Genomic DNA, 19,289 nt, shown 5'->3' on the forward strand with positions numbered 1-19,289 from the left:
AAAGACCTTCACAAAATGTGCGAGTCAATAACGCGTTGGTACACAATTGGCCCTAATGCAACCAGTTATTCGGCTGGTATTGATTGATAAGAGTTGTTGGGGTATCATAACAAATTCTGCACAATTGGCGCGTTGGATCGTCTCTATCGTGAGCTGTATGGAGGGCGGTGCTCACAACCCTCCAAACTTTCTCAACTGAGGAGAGATCCGGCGACCTTGCTGACCAAGGTCGTGTTTGGCAGTATGAAGACAACCGGTAAAAACTCGCCGTTGCTGAAACGTAAGAACAGGATGGCTTGCCGTGAAGGGCAACAAAACGGGATGTAGAATATTGTCGACGTACTGCTGTTTTGTAAGGGTGCCGCGGATGACAACCAAAGGGGTACTTCTGTGATATGAAATGGGTCCACATACCATCACTGCACGTTGTCGGGCCGTAAGGCGGGCGACAGTCTGGGTTTGTATCCTACCACTGGCTGGGGCGTCTCCAGAAAATTTACGGCCTGGAGTGTCATTGACTGGAGTAGAATTGTCTTCAGAGAAAAGTCCCGCTTCGAAATGAGCCCCGATGACCAGCGAAGACGTATCTGGAGACGTCCTGGACAGCAGAGGGATAACAACCTGCTTAGCAAACCCCCCCCCCCCCCCCCCCATACGGCCCGATAACGAGGAGTAATGGCCCAGAGCACCATTTCCTTTCATAGCAGGACCCATTTGATTGTCATCAACGGCACCCTTGCAGCAAACCGGCACGTCGACGGTATTCTACGCCCCGTTTTGTTGCACTTCATGGCAAGCCATCCTGGGCTCGCATTTCAGCAAGATGTTAGTCGCCCGGGTATGGCGAGAGTTTCTACTACTTGTCTTCGTGCTTTCAAAACCCCATATTGGCGAACAAGGTTGCTGGAACTCTCCACAATTGAGAACGTTTGGGGCATTAGGGGTAGGGCCCTCCAATCAGCTCGGGATTTTGACGATGTATCGCTCCAACTGGACAGAATTTGCCACGATATTCCTCAGAAGGACATCCGGAAACCATGTCGATCAATGCCAAGCCAAATAACTGTTTGCATAAGGACCAGAAGTGGACAAAAAAGTTACTAATTTGTTAAATTTATGCAGCTCTTTCCCATGAATAAATCACTCAATTTTTCTGATATTGTAATCAAAATGGTTCAAATGGCTCTGAGCACTATGGGACTTAACATCTTAGGTCATCAGTCCCCTAGAACTTAGAACTACTTAAACCTAACTAACCTAAGGACATCACACACATCCATGCCCGAGGCAGGATTCGAACCTGCGACCGTAGCAGTCCCGCGGTTCCGGACTGCAGTGCCTAGAACCGCACGGCCACCGCGGCCGGCATATTGTAATCATTTGTTTGTACATGTACATCGCATCTTCCCATTTCCACGTCATTCCGATAATTTCTTCGTGATGAGTCGCTTGTTTTTGTCTTAGATTTTTCCACTACGCTCATCATATGTTGTCATGGCAATAAAATTCTATTACGGTAAGAAGTGCCACTGCTGGAGGAAATGAGAGGAACTTTATTAAGAGTAGTATTTAAGACAACGCACAAGACAAGGTGGCAGGTAGACCAGAAAGTGGGCCAGCTCTCCGTAGGAAGGCGGTCACGTTGACAACCTGCTGAGGAAATGGCGCTGCCATAATGACTAGGCGACAACATTTTCTCGCACCAAGGTGATGCCAGCATATAGCCATATCATCGACAACCTTCTGAAAGATTCTGGAAGAATCTTTCGACGGACATTTGGGAAGGTCAGGGAAAACATCTCTGAGGGAGAAACTCGCACAAAAATCCCTGGAAAACCAGTATATAATTGTCAGTGCAGGAGGTCAAGAGAGAGTTTACCAGGAAGCAGCTACAAGTAGTACAAAAGCCGAACGTCGGAAACACTACAGAGTGACATTTTGATGTTGATGCAGTAAAAACTAGGTGAAGTCTGTACAGATTCGAGGGAAGACAAACGAACTTTCGATAAATATCCCGCAACGGTTATTATCAAGAATTTTCTGTATGTTGGTAAAGAACAAGCTCTTTAGATTTTGTCTCTACTGTGTCAGAATAGAAATAGGAACAAGTGCTGACTCGCGTACGTCTCCCACAGTGGTTAAGGTACAGGATGTACATGAAGTCTGAGAACACTTATTTATTGCACATGTACTAAATATTGTACAGATGTCACACATATAACGCTTTGAAGAGAAACTCTGAAAGTTTTTTTTACAAACATTCGCTATACGAATCATGAGTGACCCGGCAGGCGTCAATAAGGTAATCGAATTCTTGCCTTACCCGTCCTAGCACGGCATCGTCGACCGTGGCAGTCGCTTCCCGTATTCTCTCCCGAAGATCTGCTACATCACGTGTTAGAGGCGGTACATACACCAGATCTTTAATGTGTCCCCACAGAAAAAAGTCCCACGGAGTGACCTCTGGTGACCGGGCAGACCATTTCATGAAACAGCTGTCCACTTCCGTAGCATGGCCGATCCTTCGATGCCACAGATCCGTGTTCAAATACCCACGAACTTCACAATGAAAATGGGATGGAGCCCCATCCTGCTTAAAGATGAACGGAGAGTCTGATTGTATTTGAGGCATCAGTCATTGCTGCAACATGTCCACTTAGAAATATCCAGGGACAGTGCTCTCGGTGAAGAAGAATGGCCCGTACAGTTTTCGAGTGACGAGACAAAAAAACATTTACCTTTGGGGAATAACGCTCAAATTCAGTGCATTCGTGTGGATGCTTTGTACCCGAGATTCGACGACTATGCCTGTTCACTTTCCCATTAGTGTGAAAAGTGGCTTCGTCAACAATGCCATCCCCATCCTCATTCAATTGTTGCAACTGCGAACAAAACTCAAAACGCTCGTCTCTGTCGTCGTCATTGAGTTTCTGCACTAGCTCCAATTTGAGTGGTTTCATAGACAACTTCAGTCACAGGACTTTCCACACTGTCATTGGAGCTATTTCGAGTTCACGGGATGCACGACCCACCGATTTCCTTGGACTCCTTATGAATGTCTCCCGTACGCACTCCACATTCACTTAACTCACACTGGGACGCCCGCTTCTCTTTGCTAGGCACTAGCAACCCGTCGTAATGAATTTGTTCTGTCAGTGGTAAATGGCCTTCTTTGTTGGTGGCTACTTACTCTACGTATGTATGTACTTTACTGGGGACCTAGAAACGACGGAGAGACTTCGTCCTCGCCGTAGCTCTCAGTGGTCCACTCACCCCCCCCCCCCCCCCCCCCCCCACACACATCGAACCCAGGGTTATTGTGTGGTTCGGCCCCCAGTGTCTTGAAAAGAGGTTATGAAATGAACATCAACTAAAGGAGTCATATTTTTATTATTTCAAGTAAACTGTAACGGAACTGATATCTGTGCATTGCTCCCTTAGAGTATGGTGTGGATATGCATAGGTGTTGCGTTAGACTGGCTGCTGCAGGTAGATGCCATTTTCCTTGACTTCCGGAAGGCGTTCGATACAGTTCCGCACTGTCGCCTGATGAACAAAGTAAGAGCCTACGGAATATCAGACCAGCTCGAAAGTTAACAAGTTAAATGAACTAACGAACATCCCAAAAAATTCGCAAATGTTTGCAGTAATTGTGCTAAAGCGTTTGCTAAAAGTCATTTACGGCTTATCATAATACAAGTTTTTAAAAATAAAACTAAAAGAGTAAAACGTTTGTGAAATAAACACCACACGTTTCACCTGTACATCAGGCGATGATATAAATATGACGAACTGTATCACCTCAGCTTCACAGGACGGTGTAGACCTGTCACAACAGACGAGGTAAACTCAACGGTGCCTAGTGCCTGGCGCAGCGTGTGTGCAGTCATGCATTTTTCATATGTGCTCAAGTTAAACTCTCCGGAATGCCCAGTTCAGACATTAAAAAAAAAAATCTGCTGTTGACCTGTGTGCAGACACCTGTTTTAAACTCGCAGTGGCGGTAACGAGGTACTCTCTGCTGGAATACAAATACGTGGAAGGACGTAGAGACTATGGGTAGCGTGAACAAAGTTAATAATAAATAGAAACGATATTCCAGGAAACTGTATTAACTGAATCACGATTCATAGGCGAAAGTACGCCGGTTGTAATTTTAATATAGATCTTTTTAGTTATATTTGCCGCAACTTTTCCACATCAATATGTATGTTTGTTTTATTCCAACCATCTGTTTTTGTTTCTTATATGAACTATATGTTACTGATTACGGTGTTAAATCAACAACATAACCATCGAATCAATCGACTTGGGAACTGTGAGGAATGAAACAGCACACAGAGAGAAGATGCACTGTGCAATCCCACGGTATATTTATATTGATGCCCATCTACGGAACATAGATATACGTGCGCCTGTCTGACACACACACACACACACACACACACACACACACACACACACACACACACCAAAGCAAGACAACTTGAGATCTCCAGCGATTCATTCCAAAAGCTTTAGATAACTTTATGTAGAAAGACGTTGTCTTCGACGTCGACCAGCATAGACGTACCATGCGGGCGTACGGGCCATCCCAGTAAAGTGGCGCAAGGCCGCCGCGCTCAAAGGCGTTTGAAACAGTGTATATGGTGTACTGGAATCCAGAAGAAAACAAACCTGCTTCCAGAAAAAAAGTGTTGCATTAGTTATTGAACGCCCCTAGTATATTCCGTGTTTTTGTACTTACTACCACCGCCACAGCTTCCTATTTCATTGACAGATTGGTGATGTCATTTTTATTTCCTCTCTGATGCGTTACAGAAGTACACGATTAAAACTGCTTTCTTAGTTATTTTAGGCCCTGCTGTTCTCAAAGACCCTTCTCAATAAGGATTTTGAGCAATTTGTGCCGTGAGAACTACTAAAAACATGACATCCATTACGTTCTCCGTCAGATTTGTTTGTGGAGAGTATTTCTTTGTTCACAAACGTCGGACTCCCGCACACAGTTTTAACAAGCGCTACTCATTCAAACCACACGTCCCGCGCATCGGCAGCCGTTCACGCGACAATTTAGACGGCTGCAGGAAGCATACACTGCCGACATGTGGTGTCACAGCGTTTTCAGCGATGAATACCCAGGTTTTCTACCTAGACTGACCATTGTCAGCAATTATGACGGCACCGATGGGAGGTAATTTAAAAGTAATCTGCCATTGTTTTGGAAATCAAATACGCATGGACATCAGCTGCAACTTTAAATACCTTTGGTAGTGATTCAGTGAACCCTGACCACAAAGCGGTAAGGCACAGTCATTGTGTGCCCTGATTCTTTTACGTCTTATGACACAGAACTGCGGGAGCATCCTTCTATAGCACAACGTTCGACCAGACACGGCAAGAGTCTTTTTGATCTGTCTCCATGACACTGGTACTCCTTTGATCAGAGATATTAAGCAGTCTCTGCCTGATACGTGTGTAGGGCCAACCTGAATTTCAACTTTATTCAAGTGCCAGTATCCAGTGTATGTATGATCGGTTACAATATTTGTGGCCAGCTTACTCCAGGAGAGTTTAAAATTGCGCACGACAGGGTCTGACAAGAGCAGTGTGCTCGTAATGCCAATTCTGTCGTCCATTCAACTGATTTTGTGATCATCGAAACAAACACACATACCGTCTGAGCACATGAATCTTCATTTCACTCCTTCCTCTCTTTCTAGGCATTTAACCTTTTCTGTCAGTATGTGTATTTGGGCGGTTTCACTGGACACATTTTTTTGTTCTGTCCTCATGTGCAATAAACTCAATCCCACTTGCATTCTGATCGCAGTCAGACTGTGACTTACGCAATAAGTCAGTAACGGGCTCATTTTGGGCACACCTCTGTTGAGAAAGTAAAGGTGTGGATGTCAGTATTATCTCATTTTTCATAAAAACGCCTTGTAAGTGTTAGTCGTCAAACTCACTAACCTACAAGTAGGATGTAAACAGCACCTATTTCATACATCTGGGGAAACAAACACTATGTGATCAAAAGTATCCGGACACCTGGGTGAAAATGACTTACAAGTTCTTAACGCCCTCCATCGGTAATGCTGGAATTCAATACGGTGTAGTCCCCCTTAAACATCACAACAACCAACCAACCAACCACCAATACGGTTTTGGCCCACCCTTAGCCTTGATGACAGCTTCCACTCTCGTAGGCATACGTTCAATCAGATGCTGGAAGGTTTCTTGGAGAATGGCAGCCCATTTTACACGGAATGCTGCACTGAGGAGAGGTATCGATGTCGTTCGGTGAAGCTTGGCACGAAGTCGGCGTTCCATAACATCTATTCAGGTCAGAACTCTGCAGGCCAGTCCATTACAATGATGTTATTGTCGTGTAACCACTCCGTCACAGGCCGTGCGTTATGAACAGGTGCTCGATCGTGTTGAAAGATGCAATCGCCATCCCCCTCCATGAAAAACACGACCATACATTAGCACCACCGCCTCCGAATTTTACTGTAGGCTCTACACACGCTGGCAGATGACGTTCACCGGCATTCGCCACACCCACACCCTGCCATCGGATCTTCACATTGTGTAACCTGATCCGTCACTCCACACATTTTTCCACTGTTCTATCGGCCCTTGTTCACGCTCCTTACACCAAGCGAGGCGCCGTTTGGCATTTACCGACGTGATGTGTGCTTATGAGGAACCGCTCGACCATGAAATTCAAGTTTTCTCACCTCCGACGAACTGTCATAGTATTCGCAATGGATCCTGATGCAGTTTGGAATTCCTGTGTGATGGTCTGGATAGATGTCTGCGTATTACACAATACAACCCTCTTCAACTGTAGGCGGTCTCTGTCAGTCAACACCCACATCTGTACGCTTTTGTGCTGTACCTGTCCCTTCACGTTTCTACTTCATTATCACATTGGAAACAGTGGAGCTAGGGATGTTTAGAAGTGTGGAAATCTCGCGTACAGACGTATGACACAAGTGCCACCCAAACACGTGACCACGGTCGAAGTCCGTGAGTTCCACGGAGCGACCCATTCTGCTCTCGACGATGTCTAATTACTACTGAGGTCGCTTATATGAAGTACCTGGCAGTAGGTGGCAGCACAATACACCTAATATGTAAAACGTATGTTTTTGGAGGTGTCCGGATACTTTTGATCACATAGTGTAAGAATTTTCAGATTTAATACGTTAAATGTAGGCTATCTAGAAGAGGCGGCTAGCGTATAGGCACTTCGGAACTGTTGCACCTCAGAGCTCCACTTGAAGTTGTCAATAGCATTTGCTGTAATGAATCCTTTTTCCTTTAATTCTTTCTTTATACTTCTCCAATATATAATCCGTAAGCTATATGTCAGCACCCATCCTCCAGTTTATGAAAAGACACGAAAATCTCTGTATGGAACTGTGCACTTCAGAGTTCCTGCAGCGTGGCGTGGGGGTATTGCGCGCAGGAGTACACAGGAACCCGCGATCGAGGTCGCGGGGGAAGGGGGTGCTGTCTCTCCTACAGTGCAGAAAGGGTATGGAAGGAAGGTTAAAGTTTAACGTACTTTGACATCGAGGCCATTAGAGACAGAACACAAGCTCGTACTGTTTCAAGGATGGGAAAGGAAATCGGCTGTGCCATTTCAAGGGAAACAGTCCAGTATTTGCCTGGAGCGATTTTGTGAAATCATTAAATGCCTATCATATGAATGGCCGGACGCGGGTTTGAGCCGCTGTCCTCCCGAATGCGAGTCCAGTGTGCTAACCACTACGCCACCTCACTTGGTCGAAAAGGAAGAGCACATAGAGCCACTACCGTCAAGGTACAGACAGTATACAGCAGTGAAGTGATACTTCAGTTTTAAACACCGTGTAGAGTTAGCTTTAACAGCTGCTTCTCGTTTATTATTGTACTAGCTGAGTACCATACTTCGCCTGAGTATATATTTATTCCAGTCTTCTACTAACTCTTCATCTCCTTCCTAATCTCCCTGTCCACCTCTCTCTCTCTCTCTCTCTCTCTCTCTCTCTCTCTCTCTCTCTCTCTCTATATATATATATATATATATATATATATATATATATATATATATATATATATATATATATGACCATCTCCTCCTCCCTCTCTCTCTCTGTCCATTCCCTCCTCCTCCTGTCCATCTCCTTCTCCCCCTCTCCCTGTTCATCTCCTCCTCTTTTTCTTTGGGTCCATCTCTTCCTTTCAGCTCTCTCTGTCCATCTCCTCCTTTTCCTTTTCTTTGTTCATTTCTCCCTCTACATCTGTCTCTTCATCTCCTCTCCCCCATCTCTCTGCATCTCTCTTTCTTTTCTTGTCTCTGCTCATATCCTCTTCTTTCACTTCTCCATTCATCTCCTACTCTCCTGTCTGTCTATCCATTTTCCCCTTCCCTATCCCTGTCTATTTCATCCTCGTTCTATCTGTGCATATCTCCTCCTTTCTCCTCGGTATCTGTCCAGCTCCTTGTCCTACCTTTCTCTCTCCAAGTTATCACACACCTATACGAGGCTGGTGGTTTTTATCCCTACAAAAATTCTTTCCAGATTGCAACTAATGTGTGTTTCAAATTTGACTGGTGCGGTAGTCATTTATGACGTCATATCTCCAGAAATAAATATTGTACAATGATGTAATATTTCTGAATATTATGTGGTATATGTGAATACGTTTTTGCAAAATTTATCACGAATACAGTTAGTAGTAAATCAGTAATAAATTCATTCATGTGACAGTTCTACTGTACCAACAGCGAAAAAATAGGAAGCAACATACTTTTTTTACTATTACGGGGGATTCGTCAACTACAAAAAGTACTGTAAAGGTTTGACATGAAGTTTAATTTGTTGCAAATGCTCTCGTTCTTAAATACTGGATGATTAAAATATGAGCTACACTGCGCTTTCATCCACAGACCCCATTCCTTTGATAGATAGGTGGTTCTTACCCCTACACTGATTGTTTCCACGCAGTTAATGATACGTGTACCATGCTTGGTTGAAATCGATCCAGTGATTTAGGAGGATATGTGGACCATACGTATATACACATACACATACATACATCCATTTTTATAATTTTTATGGATACTTGGATATTTTACTCCTTCCGGAACTTACGGAAAACGAATGAATGACTGGATGAATGGAATACGAATTACAATATCAGTTCATCAGTGCGATGCAGATCGTTGGCAAGGATAGGAACTCTGTTTCGTACTCTTCACAGCATTTTTTTCTCGTTACTCAGTACAGATGACAAAGAGTCTAACCTGAAGTATGTGTACACGATTTTGCACCAGTAAGCAAGAATTTGTGCGCAGTGAGTTCTTGAACTATGATGTTCTGCATCGGAAGATTTAAATCTAGTTCCCGGATCGCATTTTGGTTTTACAACTAAATTATCTTGTGCTATTGTCTTGAGAAGCCTTGAGAGGCTGATCTAGTAAGGCTGCTGCCGTAGCAGTCCGTTGCCCGGGGTACACCATCTTTAAGGTTGTCTTTACCTCGCACCCTCTGCTGTTAGTCGGCTTCAACCATTAGATATTGAAATATGATTAAATATATCTGCCTTTTTAAATTTGCCGTTATATCAGTCAAAGCAGTCAGTAATATGAAGTTCGTAATTTTCACAATTTAAAAATGTGTATAAAATTAGTGCCAAAAAGTAAAACTAAACTATCTGTAAATACTTAACTAGACATATATGTAAAATTAAACTTTGTGTACTTGTCAATGTTTACTGTTGTTGCCATACGGTAAATAAAAATAAATAAACTAAATTATGTCTCAAACGGCTCTCTTCTAAGGATGTTATTGTGTAAAGAGAGGAGGGGAGGAGTGAGGAAGAGGAGGAGGAAGAGGGAGGAGGATAATTTCAGTGTAGGCGTTTACACCTTGTGTTTAGAAAGAAAGAATTATTGTTCCTTCGTGTAAAAAAACTTGAACGAACAAGTGTCTTCCGTTTACCTGTGTTCTTGCATCCGACCAGCTCGAGTCTTATACAGACGGTCCTCATATGCTCACTGAAGGGCACCACTCGCACCCTGGTTGCTACCACCGGAGGCTGAAGCCGTCTCTCCACCACAGTGGTCGTGTCACCGTTCCCCACTAGAACCTGCACACGGTGACATCAGGACAAAAATTAGCTTTTACACGTTCTAAAAGTACATTGATTACTATAGTAAACACTCTTTTGGATGAAAAATGCATGAGGAATACCAACTATTTGCTGGTAGTATGCATCCCTTAGAAAAACTAGATGAATAAATATGAAGTATTAACGAACTGCTTGACCATGAGGGACATATATGTTACTTTGGACTATAACTCTGTTCTTGTTGTTGGTACCATTAATTTCTACAATTTGTTGCACGCCTTTGTTGAAATCCCCCATTTTGTTATTAATAAACAAACATCACTGCTCGAAAGACAGATCTTACAGTGTGCACAGTCAGTAGGATTTCTTGTTGTTACTGACTTGGGGATGCATGGTGCTCCTTCAGGGTCTTGCATGCTCCTTAACATTCTCAGTGAATCTTCTGTTTCCGGAAAATGCTTCCTTGATGGAAAGTGCTCTGCTACAAGTGAATTTCCAAGTCACCACAAAGACTATTTCCTTCAAGTCAGTTTCCTTGCATTCCAATCACGGACAATCTTAAGTCCACAAGACAAATGCATTATAAACAACGACATCAAGAATACATAAAGAAAACGTCATGAGCCATCTACTGGTTTTTCATTTGCATGTATATGTACCTGTTAGCTGATCGTACATAACTACAGCCCCTTTGGTTGACATCTAAAATCATTTTTGGCTTCTTATCAGCTGTCACTGTTTCCCCTATCATGGTGGAAAGCGCTCTAAGTACAACATTTTTATTTATCTCAGGAATATAATTGACCACTGTAGTGTCATTTGTAAAGAAAAATGAAGAGCTATGAAACTCCTTGTTGGTCATAATTCGTTGAAACTCTGGCTTGTTTTTCCGTATCCTTCCTAACATTGTAAGTTTGATTTTCAGGAGCAGCTGTCCTACATTGTACGATGCAAAAAATTGTCACATGCTATATTCTGACCTTGAAAATCAGAGGCGCGATCAGGAATTTCACTACCCGATTTTTTTCTGGTGCCGCTCTGCTCTCCTTTCCTGTAACAATTTGAACCTTTCACTACATATGAAGATTTGCTGTCACGAAAAGTCCAGATTTTGATCCCATATTTTTCCGGTTTGCTTTAGATGTACTACTTGAATGAACAACAGCCTCTGAATGCAACTAATTGCTCGTCAACCTTTACAGTTTCTCCTGGACTATACAGCTTAAGGAGTACTTCTAACCAATTCTCTCAGCTGCTACGAATTGCTTCAAGTTCATCATTACATCGTCTTTCCTCTCTTGTGGATTTCTTATCAAATCGCGAGATACTCAATATTTTACAGAGTGTTTCAAGGGACATTGTTCTTCGAAATATGTTCCGCCCAGTATCCTTATTCCACAATTATTTTTTTTTATTTTTATTTTTTTTGAAATCCCCATGAGATCGATATACACCTGCAAGGAATAAGTCTCAAATATGAGTGAAAAACAGAATCATCAATGTTTGCTCATGTTTGTCCATTGTTGACCATAAACTCGCTGCCCCTCGATATTTAACATCTCTGTTAACTCATTCTGAAGCGCTGTACAAAATACCATTCAAATGAACTATTACAAACTGCTACTTGCCTACCAGGTAACTCATCGGGTGTTCTCGATTACGTTCGAAGTGGGTAGGCGGCCTTGTTGTGCTGGTGATTGCAATTTCCATTCAACGTTCCTAGTTTTGGAAATGGGAATCTGTACACCATTCTGTACGGGCTGTGGACTGTCGTCACTGTCATCAGAATACTTGATTCGAGGCGCGTTACTGACATGATCATCTAACTCGGAAAGTGATGCTTAGTCTGCTGAGGTATTTACTAATTCTTCCGACTCAGCATCAATCTTTGATGTAATCGCCATGACGTCGCAATTCAGACTGATCACGAATGCCAGTGTTCAATCTCACAATCCAAACTGATCAGAAACAATGAATAGCTCGAACAGTTGATAAGTGCTAATAACAAGTTCAGTGTTGTAAACGGAGCGCCTTTGTTGATTTGTTGAATACGGAGAGTAAGTATGAACAATAAAAGTAATTACTACTATAAAATACAACAGAACACCAGAAGATATTTGGCATTAAAGTAATCATATGAATTTCGGGTCACTATGGCCAGAATGTTAAGTTACGTATGTAACTATTTAGGTTTATGACCAAACGACGTAAAATATTTTGAAACTTTTAAGAGCAGGAGTTTCGTAGTTTGCAATTAATTGTTCATTTCTAACGTCCCGCGGCTGTGTAAGAGAAGAAAGATCGGGGTGCACAAGGAAGTGTATAGTCATCCGCGATACAGTGTTCAGTGGGTTTGCGGAGTGCATATGTAGATTTAGAAGGAAAGTTGGTGACAATTAACGACAAACCCATCTCATACCGGAAACTTTAGTCAGTCCCGCGTATTCCGAACTGCGATAAAAAATTTAACTCTTTTCAGCACTTCTAATTAACAGTGAAATCGCGCGACGCCTTCAATTTAAATCGTTCATTCATATTTCAGAACTTAACGCTTCGATTTAATTTGTGAAAGAAAACGCAAGCTGAAAGGAACAACTGGAGCAGTGAAAGCTACAAAAGTTTCACGTCGTTCGATATCGTCTGGCAAACGGGCTCGCTCGTCATAATTAATGGAAATGTTATTGAAATTGGAACACAATAAATAAATTCTGCGCTAAAGACATACGTTGCCTCTTCCGTCAATACGTAAGAATTTTACTATTTTATAATTGTGAGTATTAACCATGCTTACCTATATGTATTCTGATGCGCCCTCTATTTAAAATCAATTATTAGTAACTGTGCTCCTTCTTTGAGTACTGCTTTCTACTGCAGCTATCAGCCCGCATCTCGTGGTCGTGCGGTAGCGTTCTCGCTTCCCGCGCCCGGGTTCCCGGGTTCGATTCCCGGCGGGGTCAGGGATTTTCTCTGCCTCGTGATGGCTGGGAGTTGTGTGATGTCCTTAGGTTAGTTAGGTTTAAGTAGTTGTAAGTTCTAGGGGACTGATGTCCATAGATGTTAAGTCCCATAGTGCTCAGAGCCACTTGAACCATTTGAATCGTAGTTATCGTAACGGCCATTCAGACGCCGCCAGTGTGACAGGGAGCAAGAGCTGCGAGGTTAATGCGAAGCTTTTCTCTGCCTCACTCTTTTCCTCATCCTCCACCTTGCATAGTGCACTAAGCGATACTTCACGAGACCGAGATGCGGGAAAGAACGAACGAATCTGTGTATTTTCTGTTAAGAAAAGAGTGACAGAGCGTAGATGTGGTAAGTTAAGATATGCTGTAATAAGTTATAAAGTAATTCCCTCACTATTTAAAGAAATGTCAACTACGTCTTTTATTCCACTGATAATGTACTTTGAAAATGTTTCTGACTCTCTTCCCATGCAAATGCACAGGTTGTATTAGGAAGAAACTTCAAAAACATTTCAGCCTCACCGACACTCTTACTTTAGTCTGCATTTTGCCCTACTAAATGAATTGGTAGTCTTCAGTTTACTAATTACGTGCATCTTGATACATTTGATTTCTTCTGACGCTTTCCTGAAAACCATAAAACCCGCTAGTGAAGCCTTGCTTGCGACGAATTTCTGCATTCCTAATTCTGTGCAAAATCGTGGCTTTTTTCTTGTAACAATGGTTCATCTGAGGGAATATTTTTATCGGTGGTTAGTTTGTTAATTACACGTTCCATAGATTATATGAACGATTATTTTATCGATATGAAGTGGATCGTATCATTCTAGGGAGAGGCACAGGTGATCAGTATTAACTTTAAAGAACACATTACTATTTTTAGTCCTACTCATGGAGTTAAACATTTTTTTTACTGAATAGGAGCTGTTCAGGAAATGATTTTAAATAAGATTTAAAACTTGTTTCATTACCTGTGTGACATTTTATGTTATTGCGCAAATGATCAAAACTTTTTATTGTTGCATATTGAACTGTGTTTTTGTGCAATAAGTATTTTCTCTCTAAGTGAGGAGTCACCCCAGAAAATTATTATTGATTGATCCATTCCATGGAGGCTTTCCTTGTCACGAAATTCGACAGCAGTTCGGTTTATCCTGATATATCCACGTTCCACAGAACTCTGTGACCGCAATCTTTGTCTTCTTTGACGTGTTTATAATTGAACTGAGAATAGTCACATTCACTTCGTGTTTCCCTTGGCAAGTCGCCGTGTTGGAACGGACGTACAACTTTAGGTTTATAACCTCACAAATATCTTCAATTTTTCCCTTGGGCTTCCTGAGAACGAGATGTATGTCCTTCATCTAGGGCAATCTCGCTTACTGAGATCCTGGTACTACGACGTATTGGGGTCTTTATCTTGTGAGTAACAGAGAGTTCAGGAGATGAAAATGATGGACACTGGCGATTAGTTGAACTTAAGTTTTCTCACATATGCAAATTCGACTGTACTGATGAAGGCACGCAATTATTTATGAAACGAATGTGCATTAGCCGGAGAATAAACGTTTCACACGTTTACGCTTTAGTTACCAATGTTGGCCTTGGCTTTTCTGAAAAGATTTCAAGAAATGAATAAATTTTTTTAGATGTTTTACCAGTTTGTGCATTAAGAATCTTATAACTAATTTACTGCAACACTACATCCGGGTGTGCATGGCGGTCTGAGCGTGCCTTCAACCGAGAACTTAGTCACATGAATTCACCAAAAGTCTCTCGTTATTCACCAAATGGCTATATCTCATCTCTAAATCTTTATGGTCCCGAATGGACGTCGGTGCCTAGCAAGGCAGAGGTCGTGGAGCGCCCGTACGTATATGCTGTATACCAGCACGGTTCTAAAGTACGTATGGTGCTTCTAAATTCCAATTACAATGAAAACGCAGCAGAATAATCACAATTAATGCCTTTCAAAATATAATCGAGACTTCCATGTAACTTGCGTCAGTATGGCCGAACTGTAGAATTCCAATTAAAAAAACTAACTGGAAAATAAAAATAGTTTATTTTGTAGAGGGAGGTTCTGTTGGATATGTCTATTATTACTACTGTTCAGAAATGACGTGTTGTTATATATGCTACTGATATCGATATGAAGAGCGAACGTGAACGGAAAGTCATCTCATTAATCAATGGGTGAAGTAGGAAATAGATCAGTATTCGACAGCGAGTGGGCTGTTTGAGGATAACAACATTCGGTAGTTACTTGAAAGTAAGTACAGAATTTAAATAAAAGTAACAACCGAATGCTAGTCGCAGATTCGCACTCGGGACCTTACGGTTACACGACTTATTCTCTATACGCTCATTTACCAACGACTTTGGTAAAGCAGTGGAAGTTTTTTATATTTAACAACTCTCTGATATCTCGAAAGCTTCAAGCCGTGTCTTTGTTGTACATGTTATTCGTCATGTAAGCAAGATAGACGACAATTTACACTCCCTGAATCAAGGAACAGTCTCCATTTTAAAAAAAAGAGTCCAGCAGAAAGTTTCAGTAATAAACTCTATATTTTCAAATCTAAGATGAAGCGCTTCTTGCGGCACACACTTATTTTGTACAGGGATTCGTGACCATATTTTACACCTTACCAGAGGAACAAAAATAAAAATTAAAAGAAAAATAAAATATTTTTGAAAAGAAGTTGTATTAGTCAGTTACCGTAGAAAACTTTTATTTTTACAAGTTCAATTTCGGAATTAAGTACGTCATCAAAGGATGCGCTGCAGACGAGTGTGCTTCAGCCCACGTCTAACATTAAAATCCTCCGATATGTATATGTTATCGTCGTATCCGAGCCTTATAACTGTAAGCATACAGCAACATCAAGTGAGGGCAAGACTGCGTAGTAGTAAAAACGATGTAAATTACATAAATTAATACAAATGCTGGCCTCCGTAACACGAATCTCAATGGGTGCAATTGTGGGAAAAACTTTCTGCTACAGATGGCGAATATCATTTTTAAAAAGTTCTATACTGCTGCTAACCCCGGCCAAGAGAAGATAATAAAAAGTAAATGAAGACGGCATGAGGATGGCTCCAACACAGTGTCCACAAAGAACAAAAGTCATGCGATGCTTTGATGCTTGCATGATGATCACGATGTGACGAACGCATACGGATTACGCTATTGCTTCTAAGTAAAATGCAAGTAAACTGAATTTCTAGAGATTGAAGACAATTTGCTAAATTTTCAGTTTCCTTCCCGTTCAACTATCCGCGACCATCAGGTCATTAGATACAAATAATAGTTTTAAATATAAGAGTACTAGTCCTCGTTAGACACTAAGTCCACTATTTTAAATACTGCATAGTTAAAATTAAAGTCCTGCTACTCACGGAGGTTCAGTGTGGATGTAATTAGCGGATGACAATGAGACCTGGTAGGTACTGTAGATCGTTAATGAGTAACCAATTTAAGCTGGAAAAAAATTAGTTCCGAATTTGGCCACCAGCTACAAGCCTAGCGCTGAACAGCATCTATTCGACGTCTCCGGTGCTCATATTGAGCAGTGTGTGTAAGCAGTGGTTAATTGTAAAATCAACAGTATGGCTTTCTCACTTGTGTGACCTTATCTGCCCACGTCCCATTCCTAAATATAATCATTTACGTATGGAAACATTTCTGTACCGGTATGTCCATGAACCATGGACCTTGCCGTTGGTGGGGAGGCTTGCGTGCCTCAGCGATACAGATGGCCGTACCGTAGGTGCAACCACAACGGAGGGGTATCTGTTGAGAGGCCAGACAAACGTGTGGTTCCTGAAGAGGGGCAGCAGCCTTTTCAGTAGTTGCAGGGGCAACAGTCTGGATGATTGACTGATCTGGCCTTGCGTGGAATGTCAGATCCCTTAATCGGGCAGGTAGGTTAGAAAATTTAAAAAGGGAAATGGATAGGTTAAAGTTAGATACAGTGGGAATTAGTGAAGTTCGGTGGCAGGAGGAACAAGACTTCTGGTCAGGTGACTACAGGGTTATAAACACAAAATCAAATAGGGGTAATGCAGGAGTAGGTTTAATAATGAATAGGAAAAAAAGGAATGCGGGTAAGCTACTACAAACAGCATAGTGAACGCATTATTGTGGCCAAGATAGATACGAAGCCCACACCTACTACAGTAGTACAAGTTTATATGCCAACTAGCTCTGCAGATGATGAAGAAATTGAAGAAAAGTACGATGAAATAAAAGAAATTGTTCAGATAGTGAAGGGAGACGAAAATTTAATAGTAATGGGTGACTGGAATTCGAGTGTAGGAAAAGGGAGAGAAGGAAACATAGTAGGTGAATATGGATTGGGGCTAAGAAATGAAAGAGGAAGCCGCCTAGTAGAATTTTGCACGGAGCACAACTTAATCATAGCTAACACTTGGTTTCAGAATCATGAAAGAAGGTTGTATACGTGGAAGAACCCTGGAGATACTAAAAGGTATCAAATAGATTATATAATGGTAAGACAGAGATTTAGGAACCAGGTTTTAAGTTGTAAGACATTTCCGGGGGCAGATGTGGACTCGGACCACAATCTATTGGTTATGACCTGTAGATTAAAACTCAAGAAACTGCAAAAATGTGGGAAATTAAGGAGATGGGACCTGGATAAACTGAAAGAACCAGAGGTTGTACAGAGTTTCAGGGAGAGCATAAGGGGACAATTGACAGGAATAGGGGAAAGAAATACAGTAGAAGAAGAATGGGTAGCTCTGAGAGATGAAGTAGTGAAGGCAGCAGAGGATAAAGTAGGTAAAAAGACGAGGGCTGCTAGAAATCCTTGGGTAACAGAAGAAATATTGAATTTAATTGATGAAAGGAGAAAATATAAAAATGCAGTAAATGGAGCAGCCAAAAAGGAATACAGACGTCTCAAAAATGAGATCGACAGGAAGTGCAAAATGGCTAAACAGGGATGGCTAGAGGACAAATGTAAGGATGTAGAAGCTTATCTCACTAGGGGTAAGATAGATACTGCCTACAGGAAAATTAAAGAGACCTTTGGAGAGAAGAGAACCACGTGTATGAATATCAAGAGCTCAGATGGCAACACAGTTCTAAGCAAAGAAGGGAAGGCCGAAAGGTGGAAGGAGTATATAGAAGGTTTATACAAGGGTGATGTACTTGAGGACAATATTATGGAAATGGAAGAGGATGTAGATGAAGACGAAATGGGAGATACGATACTGCGTGAAGAGTTTGACAGAGCACTGAAAGACCTGAGTCGAAACAAGGCCCCCGGAGTAGACAACATTCCATTAGAACTACTGACGGCCTTGGGAGAGCCAGTCATGACAAAACTCTACCAGCTGGTGAGCAAGATGTATGAGACAGGCGAAATACCCTCAGACTTCAAGAAGAATATAATAATTCCAATCCCAAAGAAAGCAGGTGCTGACAGATGTGAAAATTACCGAACTATCAGTTTAATAAGTCACAGCTGCAAAATACTAACGCGAATTCTTTACAGACGAATGGAAAAACTGGTAGATGCGGACCTCGGGGAGGATCAGTTTGGATTCCGTCGAAATGTTGGAACACGTGAGGCAATACTGACCTTACGACTTATCTTAGAAGAAAGATTAAGGAAAGGCAAACGTACGTTTCTAGCATTTGTAGACTTAGAGAAAGCTTTTGACAATGTTGACTGGAATACTCTTTTTCAAATTCTAAAGGTGGCAGGGGTAAAATACAGGGAGCGAAAGGCTATTTACAATTTGTACAGAAACCAGATGGCAGTCATAAAAGTCGAGGGGCATGAAAGGGAAGCAGTGGTTGGGAATGGAGTGAGACAGGGTTGTAGTCTCTCCCCGATGTTATTCAATCTGTATATTGAGCAAGCAGTAAAGGAAACAAAAGAAAAATTTGGAGTAGGTATTAAAATTCATGGAGACGAAGTAAAAACTTTGAGGTTCGCCGATGACATTGTAATTCTGTCAGAGACGGCAAAGGACTTGGAAGAGCAGTTGAACGGAATGGACAGTGTCTTGAAAGGAGGATATAAGATGAACATCAACAAAAGTAAAACGAGGATAATGGAATGTAGTCAAATTAAATCGGGTGATGCTGAGGGAATTAGATTAGGAAATGAGACACTGAAAGTAGTAAAGGAGTTTTGCTATTTAGGAAGTAAAATAACTGATGAT

The 19,289-nt window shown here is 41.8% G+C and overlaps 1 protein-coding gene across 3 annotated transcripts in view; it reads right to left on the reverse strand.

Annotated features, from left to right (window-relative positions):
* The window catches only part of LOC126275217 (discoidin domain-containing receptor 2-like), an 842,049-nt gene that overhangs the window by 177,346 nt on the left and 645,414 nt on the right, over window positions 1-19,289 (reverse strand). For all 3 annotated transcript variants that reach the window (XM_049977178.1, XM_049977180.1, XM_049977179.1), the window contains exon 5: window positions 9,999-10,146. In XM_049977178.1, coding sequence (XP_049833135.1) covers window positions 9,999-10,146 — 148 coding nt within the window. The remainder of the gene's footprint in view (window positions 1-9,998; window positions 10,147-19,289) is intronic.

Source organism: Schistocerca gregaria, chromosome 1 (assembly GCF_023897955.1).
Source record: "Schistocerca gregaria isolate iqSchGreg1 chromosome 1, iqSchGreg1.2, whole genome shotgun sequence".
NCBI lineage: Eukaryota > Metazoa > Arthropoda > Insecta > Orthoptera > Acrididae > Schistocerca > Schistocerca gregaria.